The sequence below is a fragment of the Adiantum capillus-veneris genome, chromosome 9, assembly GCF_014529385.1.
Source record: "Adiantum capillus-veneris isolate H3 chromosome 9, ASM1452938v2, whole genome shotgun sequence".
Classification (NCBI taxonomy): Eukaryota; Viridiplantae; Streptophyta; class Polypodiopsida; order Polypodiales; family Pteridaceae; genus Adiantum; species Adiantum capillus-veneris.
Genome location: NC_140939.1, coordinates 20,948,802 through 20,967,163, shown reverse-complemented (window position 1 = coordinate 20,967,163; position 18,362 = coordinate 20,948,802). Strand labels below are relative to the sequence as shown.

The following is an 18,362-nucleotide window of genomic DNA, read 5'->3' as shown; positions in this document are numbered from 1 at the left end:
TGGACTGCCACTGGTCATCTAACCATCTATCCCCACTGGGACCGCATCCAAAAATGCAATGTAGCCCAATTGTCGGGTACTTTTCTTTGGTAACCCCACCTTGGCATTGTGCCTTTATTGAGTTCACTTCCTAGTATCCACCAACTTGCTTAGTGCGACGGGGTAACTGTCGGGTACTTTTCTTTGGTAACCCCACCTTGGCATTGTGCCTTTATTGAGTTCGCTTCCTAGTATCCACCAACTTGCTAAGTGCGACGGGGTAACTGTCGGGTACTTTTCTTTGGTAACCCCACCTTGGCATTGTGCCTTTATTGAGTTCACTTCCTAGTATCCACCAACTTGCTAAGTGCAACGGGGGAACCTACATGATCTTGAATTGAGCCTAGACATCCTTTTACTATACGAGTTCCAGTGCCGACCAACTTCCCTACTGCGGGTGAAATCACCGTTTACATTGGCCATACAATGTCCGACCACTTGCAACTTCAAAAAGAGGGTCTCAAAAATTGAACAAAAATCATTGGAAAGAAACCAACAACTAAGGTTAGCAATTGCCACGTCCTCGGGACATAGTTAACAGTTGCCACGTCCTCGTGACATACTCCCCTCTTGAAACCCCAAACGTCCTCGATTGAATACCATAAATACATGCCGTTGATGATCTTGTGTTGTTAGCACTCTTTTATCATCGCATGTATCCGCAAGAAAAGTCGTAATACATAGATACAAATGACTTAATGAGACCTTCATGCTTTTGTCATTTCCATCTATTACATTAAATTCATATGTATATTTGATATTGCTAGCTTTATCATTACCTCTCCTTTTCACATGTTGGGTTGGGGCATAAGTAGGCTATAACCCAAAGGCTTCAAGGTAAAGCTGCAATACATTTGGTGACTCTAAGAGTTCATGCTCTTCCATCCACTTTGCATCCATAGGTGGATAGTTCTTGAACTTCACCAAGTAGCGACTTGCAACATGTCCCTTAACTTTTATGTCCTTATGTGCCAAAACTTGCTCAAGTACCAAGATCTCATCAAGTTCCTGAACTTCTGGCTGATCCTCATTTGGAATATCTTCTGGGCACATCACCCACGAAGGGTCTTAGAAGACTCACATGAAACGCATTATGAATCTTCCATGCATCATGCAATTTCAATGTTAGGTGCAGCGGAATGAATGATGAACTTTGCTCAAGATGAGTGCTCCGAATTGTGCTCAAGGTTCCTCTTACTTATGGAAGGGAGAGCCTTCCGTTCTTAATGAGAGAGTGCAATGGACACAACAAAAGTGAATGGACACTGTGCATGAAGGTGTATGAGACTGAGAGATAGAGAGAGAAGAGAATACGACACCAGAGACGTTTGTAAACCCTCCTCCGAAGGCCCCACTCTCATTGGCGAGAGTAGTCTACTATTGATTGTACAATCTGGTACAAAAGTGGATGAATGATAACTGATGCAAGTCTAGGGGCTATGTCGATGTCGACGATGTGGACGACGAGACCAACTCTATGGCAGAAAAACTGAGTGCTTGCTCTGCTGTCCAAAAACGCCAAAAGGGCTGAAATCTGATGATGCAAAAACGCTGGTTTTAGGCTGAGATCTGCTCTCCAAAACGATGGTTTAGGTTGCAAGAAAAACGATGAATCAAGTTGTGGGGGTAGTGGAGGCTATGTGCTTGCTGATTTCGCTGGTTATAAGCGCTGCACTGAGGCTGGAAAACGCTGCAGGCTGCGGCTTAAAACGCTGATTTGCTGTAGGGTAAAACGTTGATCTGCTGTGGTGTTTGGTGATGATACTGAGTGCTGAAAACGCCAGGGTGTTGGAGCTTATGGTGATGATGGCTGGATGCTGAAAAACGCCAGGGAGATGGTGGTCAAATGCTGGCCTTGCTTGGAGGAAATCACCACCAAGGGGGGGGGGGGGGGGGGGGGGGGGGGGGGTCTTGCTGGAGAGAGAGAGGGGGAACCTGCTACCCTTGGCCTGTGTTCTCCTTGCTCTTCTACCAAATAATGCTAGCCTAGGTTTACTTATATATTATCTTACCCAATTTGCCCTACTCAGTTCCCAACAAAAGTCACTTAAAATAATAAGTGAAAAATGTCGAAAATAGGAAAAATAGGTTTAATGCACTAGAAAAATCGTGATGGATTCTGTTGGATTCTGATGGTAATGCTGATGATCATGCGGTGTGCAACCGGAGGATATATATCTAATCTAAGTGACTCGTCATGCACGGTCTGAGAACAGACTCACAAAAGTGCCAGATCATTTCCTATTCTAAACTGACTGAACCCTGGTCGTGCTGTAGCTTGTCCATGGATACATAGAGTTGGATGTGTCACATGACATCCCGTCCTTTTCAAAGTGAGGTACTAGTACCGAACTGTATGGCGTCGAGGGAGATCGCCAATAGCATCCGGAATCCTTGAAGGGACTCTTCGCCAGCCCACTCTATTGTGTGGGTCGTGCGGTACTTGAACTTCATAAAGGTCTGCAACGCTTGCTTCTTTGGGCCGTGCCTAAAGCGACACAAAGTCTTTTGTGGCTCCTTCAATGCTTCAACTTCGTCTAGAGTCCTGCGTCTTTCTTCTTCAAGAATCTCCATGGCTGAAAATTCCTGAAACCACTTCCAACACAAAAACATGAACATACCTATTCCATGTAAGTGACTAGAAAAAATATTGTCTTCCTCAAAGACTGTGCATGCAATGCAGATGAACAAAGAGACGGAGTGCCAAACCGTTCACCACACACACGCAAACAATGAGATCGAATCTTTCTCTTCTGATCTAAAGCAATCAATTGTGGCAATTCACAACAGAAATGCCCATGCTTGGTGCTCATACTTTCATGAGCTCTTGCTACAACTGTGTCGTGCAAAGGAAGAGACATGAAATGTGACTTCCTTGAATGCATACTTTTCAGCTTTTCATGAACAATCCGCATATATTCTTGCTCATTCAAGAGCGAAACGTGCTCAACGTACAATATGTCATGCCTAGGAAAAGGGATCACATAAAGACGCTGACTAAAATACACGAAACGATCACGAATAAAACACTCGTACAATGCGTGCTGACGAATCATTCGAGCACATAGTACTTCCTGTAAGGGTTCTTTGGACCGAGGCTCGAGAGCCAAGATCGGTTCTTCTTGATCGATTGAATCTTCCTGCACGATAATCAATTCACATGCGCCATGAGCCATCCTTTTTCTGCACTAGGAGCATTGGGGAGCAAAAGGGTGAAGAACTAGGCTGAATCAGCCTAGTTCTCTAATAACTCCTCAACTTGCCCCATAATCTCTTTCTGTTGCACCGCGCTAACCCTGTAGGGAGGTCTATTTGGTGGGCTACACCCTGCACCAAATCTATCCGATGGTCCTCACGTCTCTCTGGCAGCAATTACGACGGTAATAAATAAGAAAAACTGTCACTAAACTCTTTCAAAAATGCTGACATTTTTTTATCTAACACAGATAAATTTGACTGACAATCCTCTGAGACATTACGTGCAAAAATCAAGTGCGCAAAAAAAAAGTCTTTATTACAGAAGTGATAGCTGAAGCAGATACAATAGGGACAAACTCCCCATTGAGCTTTACATCCAAAACATAAGTTTTGCCCCTATGTTGAAGGGTGATCGTCTTGCCGAAGGCATCCAGCACGCCATGTACTCTGAACATCCACGGAATTCCAAGTAGCGCATTGCACCCTTCCAATGGCATGATATAAAATTCTTCTGTGTCTACATATGATTGAATATGCCGACGAGCTTTCCAATAATGGGAGTTACACACTTGAGTGGCCAGGACATGCCAACCATGCCTCTGCCGTGTACCCCATCTCTTCAGCTCTGATGCCCAGCTTCATAGCTAACTCTGGTGAGATAAAGTTTGCTTTGGCACCTGGATCAAAGAAGATGAGTGCCATATGATCTCTAACTTTACCCCATGCTCTACATAACTCGTTGGCATCTGTACTGGGCATGTCACCCACCATATCTAGCACCAAACCTACTGTAAGTTTAGGCTTCTTTCCTTTCTGGTCGTCTTTATTATCAAAGTCAGCTGGTCTTTTCCTTTGTGGACAATTTGTAGCAAAGTGACCAAGCTGCTCGCATATAAAGCATTTATTTTCCGCCATTAAGACCTTCTTTTCCTCGAGCGACTTACACACAAAAGGCTTCCTTTTCTGTTAAGTAAAGGAAGCCTTTTGTACCAAACTTTGTGCAATCTAAAGCAAATACCTCTCTAGCAATAGAAAGGGGGGTCCCCTTCTGCTAAGTAAAAGTACACACTCCAGAGGGGATATCTAATTTACTTCATTCCACTGTTGGAGTGAAACAAGGTTGTCCATTGTCTCCTACTCTATTCGGTATGCATATAGATGAGGTTTCTGATTACATTGACAGAGAGGGTGACATAGGTGCCCAGCTGGCAGGGACATGGATTCCATTGTTGTTACATGCTGATGATATTGTGCTGATCTCTAACTCACCGGAGGGTATGCAAAGACATTTGGATGCATTACATAACTTTGCGGAGAATAGTGCATTGTCTGTAAACCTTGGTAAAACCAAGGTTGTGGTATTAACTTATGGTCAGGAGACTGTGGAGTACACAGATGCATACACTTATCTTGGGGTAGTCTTCACAGGGCCAAAGTTTCCTTTCAAGAGAGCAGTAGAGACTAGACTAACCAGAGCGTATGCCCTTCGGAGGATTGGAGAGGATGTGTTTGCAGGTTCAGTTCCAGGAACCCCGAACAAAGCTCTGGCTCTTTGATACCTTGGTAGCTTCAGCTATGCTCTATGGGGTTCAGGTTTGGGGACCCTCTGCGGGTCAAGATGGGTGGAGAGGTATGGAGAGGCCCTTGGTATCTATGATCTCTCGGCTGATTAGAGCCAAGGCCTCCATGCCACACGAGATGATTAGAGCGGAGTTAGCAAACCCCCCCCCCCCCCCCCCCCCCCCCCCCCCCCGAAGATAGAGGCGCTTACCAATCAGTAATGTCATTGAGGCGCGCCATGAACCATGGTGAAGAAGGGTCCAGGCCACCACAATCTCAAGAAAGCCTCAGGGCGCTCTTGCATGAAGCCAAAGCTACCCTGAAGGTGCTCAAACTGGCCCCTAAGAGTGTGGACCAGCTCCAGCTAGATGACACGAATAGTCTCCATTGGTGGGATAGGTCAAGCCTCAAAGATGCAAAAGCAGTGAGCTCTCCAACAAACCACAATGTCAAGTCGCAAATGAGCTCCCAACAATACTCTCTATCACTACTCCATTCTTGAGGGACGAGCTCTGTGGTAGGCTGAAGTATAGGCCAGCCCTCCTGTATCATAATCATCCTGCTGACTGAAGCCATCTCGGACCTGGTCAGCAGGTTTCACACAGGGCACTTTTCTACTTTGGATCATATGGTCACCCTCAAGGACTCATTGAGGAAGAGCAAGCACAAGGGAGCAGGATTTACTCTTCCTTTGTGGACTCTCCTGGAGCCTTTGATACATTGTCATTTATTGAACGCAAGAGAAAATTAAATAATATTTGGTTTCTAAAGATGGTAATGCAACCTAGTCTCAATAACCAATAAAAGGCAGCAACTTTGATAATGTAAAGTGAAAAATTACTTGAAAAACCAAGCTCCTCTTTGTCTGTTTGTTCTGTAGAACTCCTGAGAAAGATCTCTTTATTACTGCTTTTAGTCACATCATTGTTGAGCATTTCATTGCTGATGGGATCTTTTTCTGTATCCAAAACACTCTTCCACAGTCCTGCCTTCATAGATTTTACCTGCAAAGCTTTAAATATTTGAATCTTAAAAGCTCATCATAGCACCAGCTCTAAAATGAGGACAAACGCAGTACACTTTCACACGCTTTATGCTTAACATCTTGCACCTGCAAACAAGGTCATGCTGGTTATCTTTCTGGCACAATCAATAGTTGCCTCAGTAATCCAAATTTTCTGTTTCAAATCACTCTACTTCAAAATTAGCTTGAGGGTGATTACAAGCAGCTTTGTTTATGATTGAACAAAATTCATGAACAAGCCTCTTTATTAATATTGATCATGCACAAGCCTCTCTATCAATATGTTCATGCCAAGATGAGCAAAATATGATAATCGCTGACATCATAGTACAAGATGTGCACACCAACTATTTGGTTTACGAGAGGTATTTCCCTGTTGATGGTCCAGAAGATTCTCGAGGGAAATTATTGAGCAAAAAATCACTAGTATTTTTCTGGTCAAGAAGTGGGTTGCTATGTCAGGCTTCAGCACATCTCTGTAGTGTAAGCAAAATTCAGCAATTAACTTTTAGAAGAATCTGGAAAGCCAAAGATAATATCACACATAATGCAGATTCTTGGTGAATCGCAAAGTTATTATTTGTGTTCTTGGCAGTCATTACATGTGGGTTTAAACTCTAAGTACATACCATGTAGCCCTATTTCATGGGATCTTGAGCTAAGGCAAAGTTGCCAAATTTGGTTTCACAGGTGGTCAAAAATGTCTTTGATCCAATAGTGATAAGTAGTAAAAGGCCAACTCTAGGTTATGATCACGGCAGGTCTGGGCAAGTTCAGCAATCACACAGCAAAAGCCCCTATAGGAAAAGCATACAAATTATCAGCTTTTTTGTTTAGCAAGACTCTTTGATATACCTACCTATATGCATATTGGATTACACTGGCTGCAAAGCATAGCCTGTTGAAAGTGTTAAAAAGCTCATTGCATTAGCAGTGCAACTTGACAAAATATTTGCTCTGAAATACTTCAATAAGTGGTCAAGCAAGCAAGTCGTTTAATAAATGATTGGTACAGAAAACTCGAGTTAAGCAGCTGCAACTACTTAAGTGTGCTAATAAATATCTTGCATCCTCCTTAGGATTTATACAGGTCAATAGATATTGTTAGGCTCTTATACCGGTTAGAAAGGAATCTCATAAACACGACTGACACGAAATTGTCAAATGAAGGCCCTCTTTTCATTTTTGCCACACATTATATAAAATTATAGTGCACACTTCTCCTTTGCACATTACCACAATGTTGAGGATTGTTGTAGCAGAATGACGCTTGAAAAGCATCAATAACTGTTTCTTGCTTATCTCCTGCTCCAGTCCATTCTCCATAACCATTTGCATAAGTGCCTACATGCAACATTTGGGGATCCCAGAAATTCAAGATATATTGAAGCCAAGCACTGCTTGCAAGTTAATGTCCAAGCCTTGAAAATTATAAACCCCAATACATAGCTAATACCTCCTCAATTGAAAAACTTGAGCAGACATCACTCCAAGCTGTCACAATTGCCTGAATCTCTTGTACTGATAACTCACACTCTGTCAGCTCCTGTCGGAGCTGGGAAGGAACCTTCCCAAGTAGGCGAATCCGTTCTTCTGCTGCTGAAGGATACAAACACCTTTTATCAAGAAGCCCATCAGAGGTCAGGGAATCTTCCTTTTTACCAGCTAGCTCGACCCATTTGTGATTGTTATCGTCTTCTTTGTCTGAGCTCAAATAGACCACATGCTTTGAATGTTGGATGGTTCTACTGTGTGTTGAATGACAATGCATCTTAAACCCTCTCTTTTGTACTTTCCTTGTAATAACCGTCTCATTAGATTTACATACTCTGTTTAACAGCTTCACGACTGCTTTTTTCTCCCGCAAAAAATAAGCTGCATACCTCCTGAGACAGTAAGCCGCTCACATACATCATTTGTGCAGAAAGTTGTGTGTCCTTAAACCATGAAGCTCAACAATGCATGATGTAACTACAGCAAGAATGAAGAATCTGATGAATCTAGTATCTACATGCATATATTTGCAATGACAAGACACAGTCCACATGAGTATAAATCTGTTTATATTTGCTCAGAAGACATTGATAGAGGATATTGAGTCTTAAAGAGTGTGTGTGTTCGACTCTCCTTTTGATCTGCAAAAATTCACGATGCAAAAGGGGTCTGAATCTCCACCACACTAGGCACTGAATTTCTTAATTATCTCATGATAGGCGAGGCAGCTCACAGCATTGTCTCGTTATCTGGCACAGTGGCACAACTCAAGAGGACTAACATAAATCCCAGTGTCGGTCTCAAAGGGGATAGACTGTGGACTACATACATGGGTCCACACTGTCCCCGTGTCCAAGTGGCAGCAGAAAGATGATGAACAAGGCAGCCCGGTGTGATACCATTGTAATCACTTCCGACGAGGGATCAAACCGAAACACACAGACAACTACAATATACAAAACTCTAGAACACTTTATCACTTCAAACAACTTGAAACAAGTGAACTGTAACAAAGAGTGAAGGTACTATGCTTCAATTTGCAGAGGGCAAGAAAGCAGGTGAATCTCTGATACCATTGTTATCACTTTTGACGAGGGATCAAATGGAAGCACACAGACAACTACAATCTACAAAACTCTGGAACACTTTATCACTCCAAACAACTTGAAACAATTGAATTGTAACAAAGAGTGAAGGGGGAGAAATGAAATGAAATGTTACATTAAACGTCTTCAAAAGGTCAAAATGACCTATGAGACCAACCAGATACAATCCTTGTGGATCTAATCCAATGTATGGGTACAAAAATAAAATGAAGTAAAGTGAAAGACTAAAGACTAAACTAAAAGACTCAAATTATCATCATACTAAAATCATCATCATCATCGTCAATGCCCAAGGATGCCCTGCATTGGGCGTTATCCGACAAAGTATTGCATCGGTCGTTGAAGAGCTTAGTCAATGGCCGCCTATGTAAAATAGTCGTACTAAGTGTCTCCCATATCATGCTAGAATAGTCCTGATCCTCTAGTGAAGCCTCCGTCGATGTCATGGTCGCCCTCGTAGACATGGGCCATAGTCCTGATCCTCTAGTGAAGCCTCCGTTGATGTCATGGTCGCCCTCGTAGACGTGGGCGCCTAGCTCTCCCGAGCTCAGTGGCTTTGTCCACTAATATACCTTTGGTATAAGTGGGCTCTGAAGTCTTCTGTGAGGCATGTTCATCTAGCTGTTGAGTCCCTGCTCTAAAGAAGTTAGTGATCTCCCTCTGAAAATGTCTCCCACTGCCTAGTCTCCTCAAGAGACTCTCCCTATGTCTGCGCAACTCTAGCAAAAACAACCCAAGGCATCTCTGATCTTGATATCTCATGACTCTAGCAAACGGTGCCCTCTCTAAACAGACAGTGAAAGCAACCTCATATCTCATAGTATTCCGGACGATGACAAATGTGATGTAACTCAGTTTCTAGCTCTATATGACACAATTGGCATATCCAAGCTTCTGCTGGTACTACCCTAAATGTGTCGGTCTCAATCTCTAGCTGATGCGATGATGTGCGCATCTGACCAATAGCACATTGTATCCCATAGGATAAATGAGTGTCCATATAGGCCGGTCTGATCACATATCCATCTTCTGTTAGTTGGAGAAGATGCTCTCTATAGAAAGCCATCTTCGTGCCCAACTCTTGTACCGGTTGTATCCATGTGCTTCTCGTATCTACTTGAATCAAATCCTGACGTATAAGTCTAGTGATCTCTATTCGTGTAAGAGAAAGGGAGTGCATCCAAGGAGTACTAGAATGGGGGCAGTCCATCCATGCTGAAGCCATTGGACTGAAACAATGATGTCACCTGCCCATACTAGCATGTTGTGTCCGCCTGTAGCGCTAGCTGTCGGGATGATTCAAGGGCTAGCCGAGCGTATCCGTCTCTGGGGAGGTCCCATAAATGATGCATGAAGGAAACTGACCTAGTAAGGGCCTCAACTACGAGAGGGGGGGCAGCTAGCTCGGGTCGAATAATCTCATGTGGCATTGAGGCCTTAGCCCGAATCACCCGAGTGATCATAGAGACTAAAGCCGTTGTCAGGAGTTTTTTGGAGCAAGGGATTGCGCATATGTACATATACATGCATGGTGCATCAAATAAAGGATTGCCCATTTTCCTTAGCCAGGTGGTTATGTGGGGCCCACATGTGTACAGGTAGGACAGTGTGTACATAGTGCATCGATTTTCACTTTCACCAGTACCAGTATGTTTTTTCTACAATAATGAGGAGTTTATAGCGCGTAAAACTTCTCGAGGAAGCTATCCGCGGGCCGACGACGTGAGGTCAGCAGGTGCGTCAGATGGCATCTAGTGGCGTCAGGAGGGCGAACGAGGTCAATATTTGCACGCGGATGAGGACGGACACAAAGTGGTGTTTTCTTGTGAGATTTACGCAGAAAGGTCATCATTAGGACCACTTTTTGGGGCCACTTCACGTGGTGGCGAGATGCATTATTGGAAAAAAGTCGAGTACCAGGTGGCGTATGGATGCAGCAGGGTGACAACTATGCACTGCGAGGTCAGTTTTTGGCCTGTTCGGGGTCCGTTTGAGGTCATGTAAAAAGCCAAGGGTGCCCAACTAATAAAGCAAAGTGTGGGAATTGAAAAAACAGAGAGAAGACCAGAAAAAACGTGGAGAAGAGAGGAGGAACAACCGCAAGTGTGTTTTTGCTCATTTTGGAGCCTGTTTTGGCCGTAAACTGCTCATCCGAGGTTGGATTTGAGCACTTTGACATTGTAGACTGGGGTTTTGGGCCGTTCCGGACGCGATGGCGCTGCCCATTTTGCCAAATTCCTCAGTCTTTTCCTGCTGTTTTTCTGTGTAAGTTTCTCCTATGAGCGAAGTTTCTGCTCTAGTTTGTGATTGTATCTGGCTTATTTTACCCATATTATGTGAGCTGTTTGCCCCATTGGTGTTGGCCCAAGCTCATTTGTATCTAAACATCATAAGTTCTCCTCTTTTGAGCTGAGTTTTTGTGTGTGTGTGTGTGTGTCTCTGTGTGGAGTGGGCAAGTGGATAGTCTCTCTCCTCTCACTCCAGAGGTGTGTTCCCTATCTCGGCCAAGTGTGTTGTGTAAGCCGAGTGGTGCCCCCTAGTGTGTGTGTATATCTTCCCAAGAGTGTGTGTCGGGTCGTTATAGAGGCGCTGTGTGTGTTTTCATCCCGCTCACATTCTTTTGGCGCCCCCACTGAGGATCTTCTTCGAGTACCTTCTACTTCGAGCTTCGAGCTTCGAGATTCAGGGTTACAGGTTACAGGTTATAGGAACAGGTACAGGTACACGTAGCTAGAGTACAGTGATATACTAGCAGTGATGTCACTTGCAGTTGTTGTGGGAATGCATCACTTGGCGCCTATTTGAGCGCATTGTCTGCTGGATTGTACGTTACTTGTGGAAACTGCCATTGTACGCATTTGTGGAGCCATACTTGGTTGTATTTGGCAGTCCCAGCCATTTCTGAGACTTGGTCTGGAAGATAGTCATTTCTGAGACTTGACTATATGCAATTTGCATTAGCCTTCGTGTGAGGGTCGATAGCGTGAGGTTTTTATTGAGCTGGGGGATTCTCAAATGTGGAGATCCTTTCGGTGATACAGGTAGCTGGAGCACCCTTTTTGTGACCTCGCCATAGGCTATGTACTAGTGAGTCCTACTTGATGCTTGGTTTCTATCGTTGACAGTTTATGCATACATAGACAGTCTATATTTTGGGTTCCTACTGCTCTACTTATGGGGAAACTCTGTCGAAATTTTCCCTAAGTTATGATGGCTGGTTTTTTGGTATTTTGAGCCATTTATGCTGTTATGCTGCTGAAATTTTGGCAAAATCAGAGGTTGAGTCAGGTGTGCCTTCTTGGGAGCTTCATGGTTGGCTTTAATGGATGATCAAAATGGCCCTCAGTTCACTCCTTTTCATTTAACTCAAAGAATTCAGATTAATGTTCATGTGTCCAGGAAGATCTTTTTCCAGCAGCGCATAGTCTTTATGTTTGGGCCAAGAAGATTGAGAGAGATCCTGGAATGTCCTTTGCCTGTTGTAATTCCAATGATCAACTATGAAAACTCATTTGATGTGCATGTGTTTGTCCTTATCTAAAGCTGAGCTCCATTGAAGTTTCTAGGGATTGGGTAGTGAAAAGTTTTGGGTTCTTGCACGTGTGTTCGAAGGGATTCTCAAAGCATCATAATTTGGGTAGCCATGGCTTTCTCTTATCCGGAGTTTCATGGAAGAAGTGATGAAGATGTGGAAGAATTTTTGGAAAAGATGGAGGTTGCCTGCATTAGCAACTAGATTCATGATCCTACGCAAATGTTACGCCTTCTCCAAATTTGTTTGAAGAGTGATGCACGAGTTTGGTCTAAAGCATTTGAAGAGGAGTTGCGTGTGGCTGATCCACCTGTAAGGTTGAGTTGGGACAATCTACGACATGGGTTGGAAGTGGAGTTTGTGAAGATAGAAGATCCTGACAAGGTGTGGCAAGAAGTACAGGCTTTGGTACAAAAGGAAGGTGAGCCAGTAGATGCGTACATACGTAAGTTTTCCTTGGCATGGGAGCGAATGTGCAAGGCTTTAGCACCACAGGTACCCCCGCCTGACATGATCAAGGACAGGTTCTTAGCTGGTCTTTGGGAGAATATACGTTGGAGAGTGGAGCTAAAGAAGCCTAGGACATATGAGGATGCACTAGAGGTAGCAAGGAACAAAGAGTGGAAGCTGAGGAAAATGAGCCAGTTAGGGGTGGAGTCTTTGCCAATGAGGTCTGAATTTCAGCCTATAGAGTCTTTACAAGGGCGCATGTCAGGGGTTCATCATGAACCAGTAGTTACTACTCAGGTTATGCCAGCAGTGGTCACTACAGCAGTGCAAGATGATGGGCTAAGGCAAGACATGAGGCAAATGGTAGATTTGATGAAGAATCTCAGCCTAAACATGCTAGGTCAAGTGGGAAATAATCGAGGTCGAGGGAGGTTTGCAAATCAGCCAGGAGGTGAAGAAAGGCCTAGGAATGGTGTTGGACAAAGCAATGGTAGGTTTTGGAGGCAGACGCCCACATGTTATAATTGTGGAGAGTTGGGTCACATCAGCCCGCAATGTGATAAGCCACCAAGGATGGGGGGAGACATGTATCCATTGCCAAGACAGGTGCTAACTAGGTCAAATGATAATGACATCGAAATTAAGGGAGACGAAGGAACCAGTGGACTGACCCAGGAGGAAAAAGGGAAGACAAAAGTGCTAAGTGTAGTCACCTTGGAGAAGGCATCAAAGCTAGAGGATACATTAGTGATGCCTATTGGGAAGAGGACCACAGAGGAAAAGGAAGGAAGAAGTGCCCCAGGTCCTAGTAAGAAGAAAGGAAAGAGCCATGAAGGCGAGGATGTCAAGGCCAAGAGGAAAAGGAGAGCTCGTCGAAAGTTTCATGTTTCAGATTTTCCACTAGGGGATGGGCAATTAAGCCTTGACTTGAAGGAGGATCTGACGAGCAGGAAGGCAGATGTTACTTTTGGGCAGCTTATAGAGATGGTGCCTAAGCTAAAGCGACAGTGGAAGAGGATGGTTAACCCAATGGAGAAAGAGCCAGAGAGAGGTTCAGTGAAGGTGTTGGCAATGGACGAGCTATCAGACATTTGTCCAATAGTAGATGTGTGGCATAAAAGGAAAAATTTGGGACAAGGTTATGTGGATGGCGGAGCCCAAATATGCGTCATAACACACTCATGCGTTGAGAAGATAGGTCTCACAGTGGCTGGGGTGTCAGGGTTTCGGATCAGATTGGCAAACCATCAAAAAGTAAAATGCTTGGGTGTTGTAAAGAGCTTAGAAGTGGAGGCATATGATGCAAAGGCAGTGGTTGATTTTCATGTGATGCCAGCAGGGTTGGGAGCATATCCTATTATACTGGGCAGACCAAATATGCGTCATAACACACTCATGCGTTGAGAAGATGGGTCTCACAGTGGCTGGGGTGTCAGGGTTTCGGATCAGATTGGCAAACCATCAAAAAGTAAAATGCTTGGGTGTTGTAAAGAGCTTAGAAGTGGAGGCATATGATGCAAAGGCAGTGGTTGATTTTCATATGATGCCAGCAGGGTTGGGAGCATATCCTATTATACTGAGCAGACCATGGTTACGTGCAGTGGGAGCTGTTCAAGATTGGCGACATGGTACGATTAGCCTCTATGGAAAGACAGGTACCAAGAAGCTTTATAATATGGACACAAGGAAACGATTAGAGGAGCTTTATGAAGATGAGGATGAGTCTAGTGATGAAGACCCTTCCACGGTGACAGATGAGGACAGTGATAGCACTATCAGCAGTGATGAGGATGCTGATGTTGCATTTCTTTTGATGGACAAAGAAATCCAGGAGTTTGGTTTAGTTGCATTTGCGAATGAGGTTGAAGATGAAAGTGAAGGGCCTTATGAAGTGATTGAAGGGCTGATGCAAACCAAGGTTGAGTTGTCAAAGAAGCAGGAATTAATGACGCAAATGATTAGTGGAGACCTCTCAGCTATGGAGAAGGATATATATTTGCATATGCTGGCTAGTTTTCCTGATTTGTTCATTACTTCATATGAAGAGATCAGAGGGTTCAAGGGTGAAGAGATGCATATAGAGCTGAAAGAAGGTGCTAAGCCAGTGCGGCAAAGGCTAAGAAGGATGGGTCAAGAGCAAATGGAAGCCTTGCGAGAAGAGGTGGACAAGTTGTTGAAGGCAGGGTTCATAGTCCCTGTGGAGACCACAGAATGGGTGAGTCCAATAGTAGTCAGTCCAAAGAAGGATGGGAAGTGGAGGATTTGTGTAGATTTTAAACCCTTAAATGCAGCCACTAAGAAGAACCCATATCCTCTTCCATTCATTGATCAGATCTTGGATTCAGTGACAGGTTATGAGAGGTACAGTGTGTGTGATGGTTTTTCAGGCTATTTTCAATTGAAGATTGCTCTTAAAGACCGCACAAAGACAACTTTTATTACACCATGGGGCTGCTATTGCTACACAGTATTGCCATTTGGGTTGTCAAATGGACCTTCCTTTTATCAAGAGAGAGCAAATTGGGTGTTGGAACCATTCATTGGTAGTTGTGTTAAAGCTTTTATGGATGACTTTTGTGTCTATAGCAGTAGGGTTGATCACCATGAGAAGCTACAGATGGTATTCGCTCGATATGATGAATGTGGAGGACAACTAAATCCAAAGAAATGTCATCTAGCACAGCCAAGGGTGAAGTTATTGGGCCATATGGTGTCAGAAAATGGCATTGAGGCTGATCCAGACAAGGTTAAGTCTATTATTCTTCTTCCATCACCTACGAGTACGAAGCAATTGGCAACCTTTATACACAAAGTGAAGTACATGGCACGGTTTATTCCATTGTCTTCGCAGCTTCTTTATCCATTACAGCAAGTGGCAAAGCATGATCCATTGCAATGGGATGACAAGTGTGAAGAAGTGTTTCAAGAGGTGAAAGAGGTGTTAGGGGGGTTGTCAGCCATGCAGGCTCCTGATTGGGAGAGAGTTTTTTATGTAAATCCATCAGTAGGGGATGATGCCATTGGAGCCATGCTATTGCAAAAGGGGAAGGGCAGCCATTATATGAGGCCAGTGTATTGTGCAAGCCGAGTGAAGTTGGTAGCAGAGAGAAAGTTCTCGGAAGTAGAGCTAGTGATGGCCAGTGTAATATTTGCTTGTCGACGATTTCGTCATTACTTGCTACCACGGCCTTTTGTTTTCTTGACGAGTTATGCCTTTTTGCCACAGTTAATTAATGGTACTAACATGTCAAATGTGGTGAAGAAATGGGTAATTGAGCTGCAAGAGTTTGAGTTCTCTTTTCTAGTGGAAGATAGTACAAGGGCTACCCTAGCTGATTTGTTGACCTACAAGGAGAATCCCCTTATTGTTAAGGAAGAGGTGGTGAGAAAGGTAGTTGAAGAAGTGCCACAGGTCAGCAATGCACATGTGTTGTTCTTTGATGGTTCATACAATAAGAGCCATGATGCAACATCAGAGGGTATAGCACTTTATGATCGAGAGGGGAAGCTAGTATGCAAGAGAGGGTTCAAATTGGATGCGCATAGTAACAATGAGACTGAATATGCTACATTGGAAGCCGGATTACACATTTGTTTGAAGCATGGGGTTCGAAGGTTGAGCATAAAAGGTGATGCCTTGTTAGTGGTGAAGCAAGTGCTGGGTGTGTGGAAGAGCAAGAACACCTCATTGAAGGAAATGTGCTTTAGAATTAAAGGCCTGTTAAAAAAGTTTGAAGCATGGAGCATCAAACACATTGAACGTGCTCTAAATGGAGAGGCACATGAAGCAACTCAAGGCATGATTGGGGAGCTATTCGTGTTGAGGACCAACTTACCTCTTTATCATGGCCGGGAAAGTTTGGCTCAAGAAGAGGAGTTTTTGCTAACAGGAATCATTCCAAAGGAGATTCAAAAGTCTAAGAAGTATGGCTTTGTGCGCAGAGCATACAGGTACAAATTGATTGGTGATGTCTTATACATGAAAGGGGCTGATCTCGTGTTGAGACGTGTACCTTGGCGGGAGGAGCTTTACAGAGTGTTGGAAGAGAATCATGAAGGCGCATGTGGTGGCCATTTTGCTCTAAAGATCACCTTGCATAAGATTTTGCAAGAGGGGTATGTATGACCTAGTTTGCACAAGGATATTCACCATTGGTGTAGGTCTTGCAATAGGTGTCGAGCATTTGGGAAGAGAGTGTTGAAGCCAGAGCTACGAAAAACCATTATGGCGTTTGATGTGTTTGAAAAGTGGGAGATTGATGCAATAGGCCCGTTACCTATCACAAGCAGGGGCAAAAGCTATATTTGACGGCAGTGGACTATCTCTCTAGATGGGCAGAGGCTATAGCAGTAAAACAGATCACTGCAAAGGATGTGGCAAAATTTGTGTATGATGAAATATGTTGCAAGTTTGGGGTGCCACTGGAGCTACTTTCAGATAAGGGGCCCGGCTTTCGAGCTAAACTGCTAGATTTTTTATGTGCAAAGATGAAGATAAAGCACCAGCATACCACTCCTTATTACCCGCAGTGTAATGGCTTAAATGAAAGATTCAATGGTGAGTTGGTACAAATTCTTTCTAAAGTGACAGAGCACCAAGGAAAGAATTGGGATTTGGAATTGCCTAGTGCATTATGGGCTTACCGTACTTCGGTGAAGACACGTACAAGGTTTACTCCATTTCATTTGGTGTATGGAAAAGAAGCACTATTGCCTGTGGAAGTAGAGTTGCCTGCGGTCAAAATGTTAGAGAAGTTGCTTGGGCCGCCTAGTGATGCATTCAAAGAGAGGCTCTTACAACTACAAGAGGTTCAGATGGATAGGATGAGTGCATTGGAACATTATGGGCAGATGCAAGATAGGGCTTTGGCAAAGATAAATGAAAAGGTCAAAAGTAAGGGTATCAAGAAGCATGACTTGGTTTTGCGCTACAACAGTAAGCTAGACAACACCTTCCAAAAGAAGTTTCAAATTAAGTGGGAAGGCCCTTTCAAGGTAGTGGAGTGTTTTCCAAATGGCACATATCAGCTGGCTAACCTGGATGGTGTTCTACATAAGTCAAGGGTAAATGGGTTGCGTCTTAAATTGTATCATGCTAGATTGATGATGGTGGAGCAAGATGAGCTGTCTGTGGATCAAGCAGTGTTGGTGAGGGATGAGGAGACCTGTGATGCGGCGAGTCTCATATCTCTCTTTGTTGCTGCTGATCATGAATGATCTAGCAAGCTAGGGGATGGGCAAATTATGTCAGGAGTTTTTTGGAGCAAGGGATTGCGCATATGTACATATACATGCATGGTGCATCAAATAAAGAATTGCCCATTTTCCTTAGCCAGGTGGTTATGTGGGACCCACATGTGTACAGGTAGGACAGTGTGTACATAGTGCATCGATTTTCACTATCACCAGTACCAGTATGTTTTTTCTACAATAATGAGGAGTTTATAGCGCGTAAAACTTCTCGAGGAAGCTATTCGCGGGCCGACGACGTGAGGTCAGCAGGTGCGTCAGATGGCATCTAGTGGCGTCAGGAGGGCGAACGAGGTCAATATTTGCACGCGGATGAGGACGGACACAAAGTGGTGTTTTCTTGTGAGATTTACGCAGAAAGGTCATCATTAGGACCACTTTTTGGGGCCACTTCACGTGGTGGCGAGATGCATTATTGGAAAAAAGTCGAGTGCCAGGTGGCGTATGGATGCAGCAGGGTGACAACTATGCACTGCGAGGTCAGTTTTTGGCCTGTTCGGGGTCCGTTTGAGGTCATCTAAAAGGCCAAGGGTGCCCAGCTAATAAAGCAAAGTGTGGGAACTGAAAAAACAGAGAGAAGACCAGAAAAAACGTGGAGAAGAGAGGAGGAACAGCCGCAGGTGTGTTTTTGCTCATTTTGGAGCCTGTTTTGGCCGTAAACTGCTCATCCGAGGTCGGATTTGAGCACTTTGACATTGTAGACTGGGGT

At 44.0% G+C, this 18,362-nt stretch overlaps 1 protein-coding gene across 7 annotated transcripts in view; it reads right to left on the bottom strand.

Moving 5' to 3' along the window:
- Positions 1–18,362, bottom strand: part of LOC147450205 (protein NO VEIN-like) — a 107,278-nt gene that overhangs the window by 56,567 nt on the left and 32,349 nt on the right. For 2 of the 7 annotated variants that reach the window (XM_086519489.1, XM_086519488.1), the window contains exons 2-4: positions 7,278–7,707; positions 7,058–7,165; positions 5,639–5,801 (exon numbers count right to left, since the gene is read on the bottom strand). In XM_086519489.1, the coding sequence (XP_086375615.1) occupies positions 5,639–5,801; positions 7,058–7,165; positions 7,278–7,592 (586 nt within the window). In that variant the 5' untranslated portion in view covers positions 7,593–7,707. Of the gene's footprint in view, positions 1–5,638; positions 6,594–7,057; positions 7,166–7,277; positions 7,753–18,362 lie in introns of those variants that run through there. The other 5 variants (XM_086519494.1, XM_086519493.1, XM_086519491.1 and 2 more) reach the window with 5 other exon arrangements.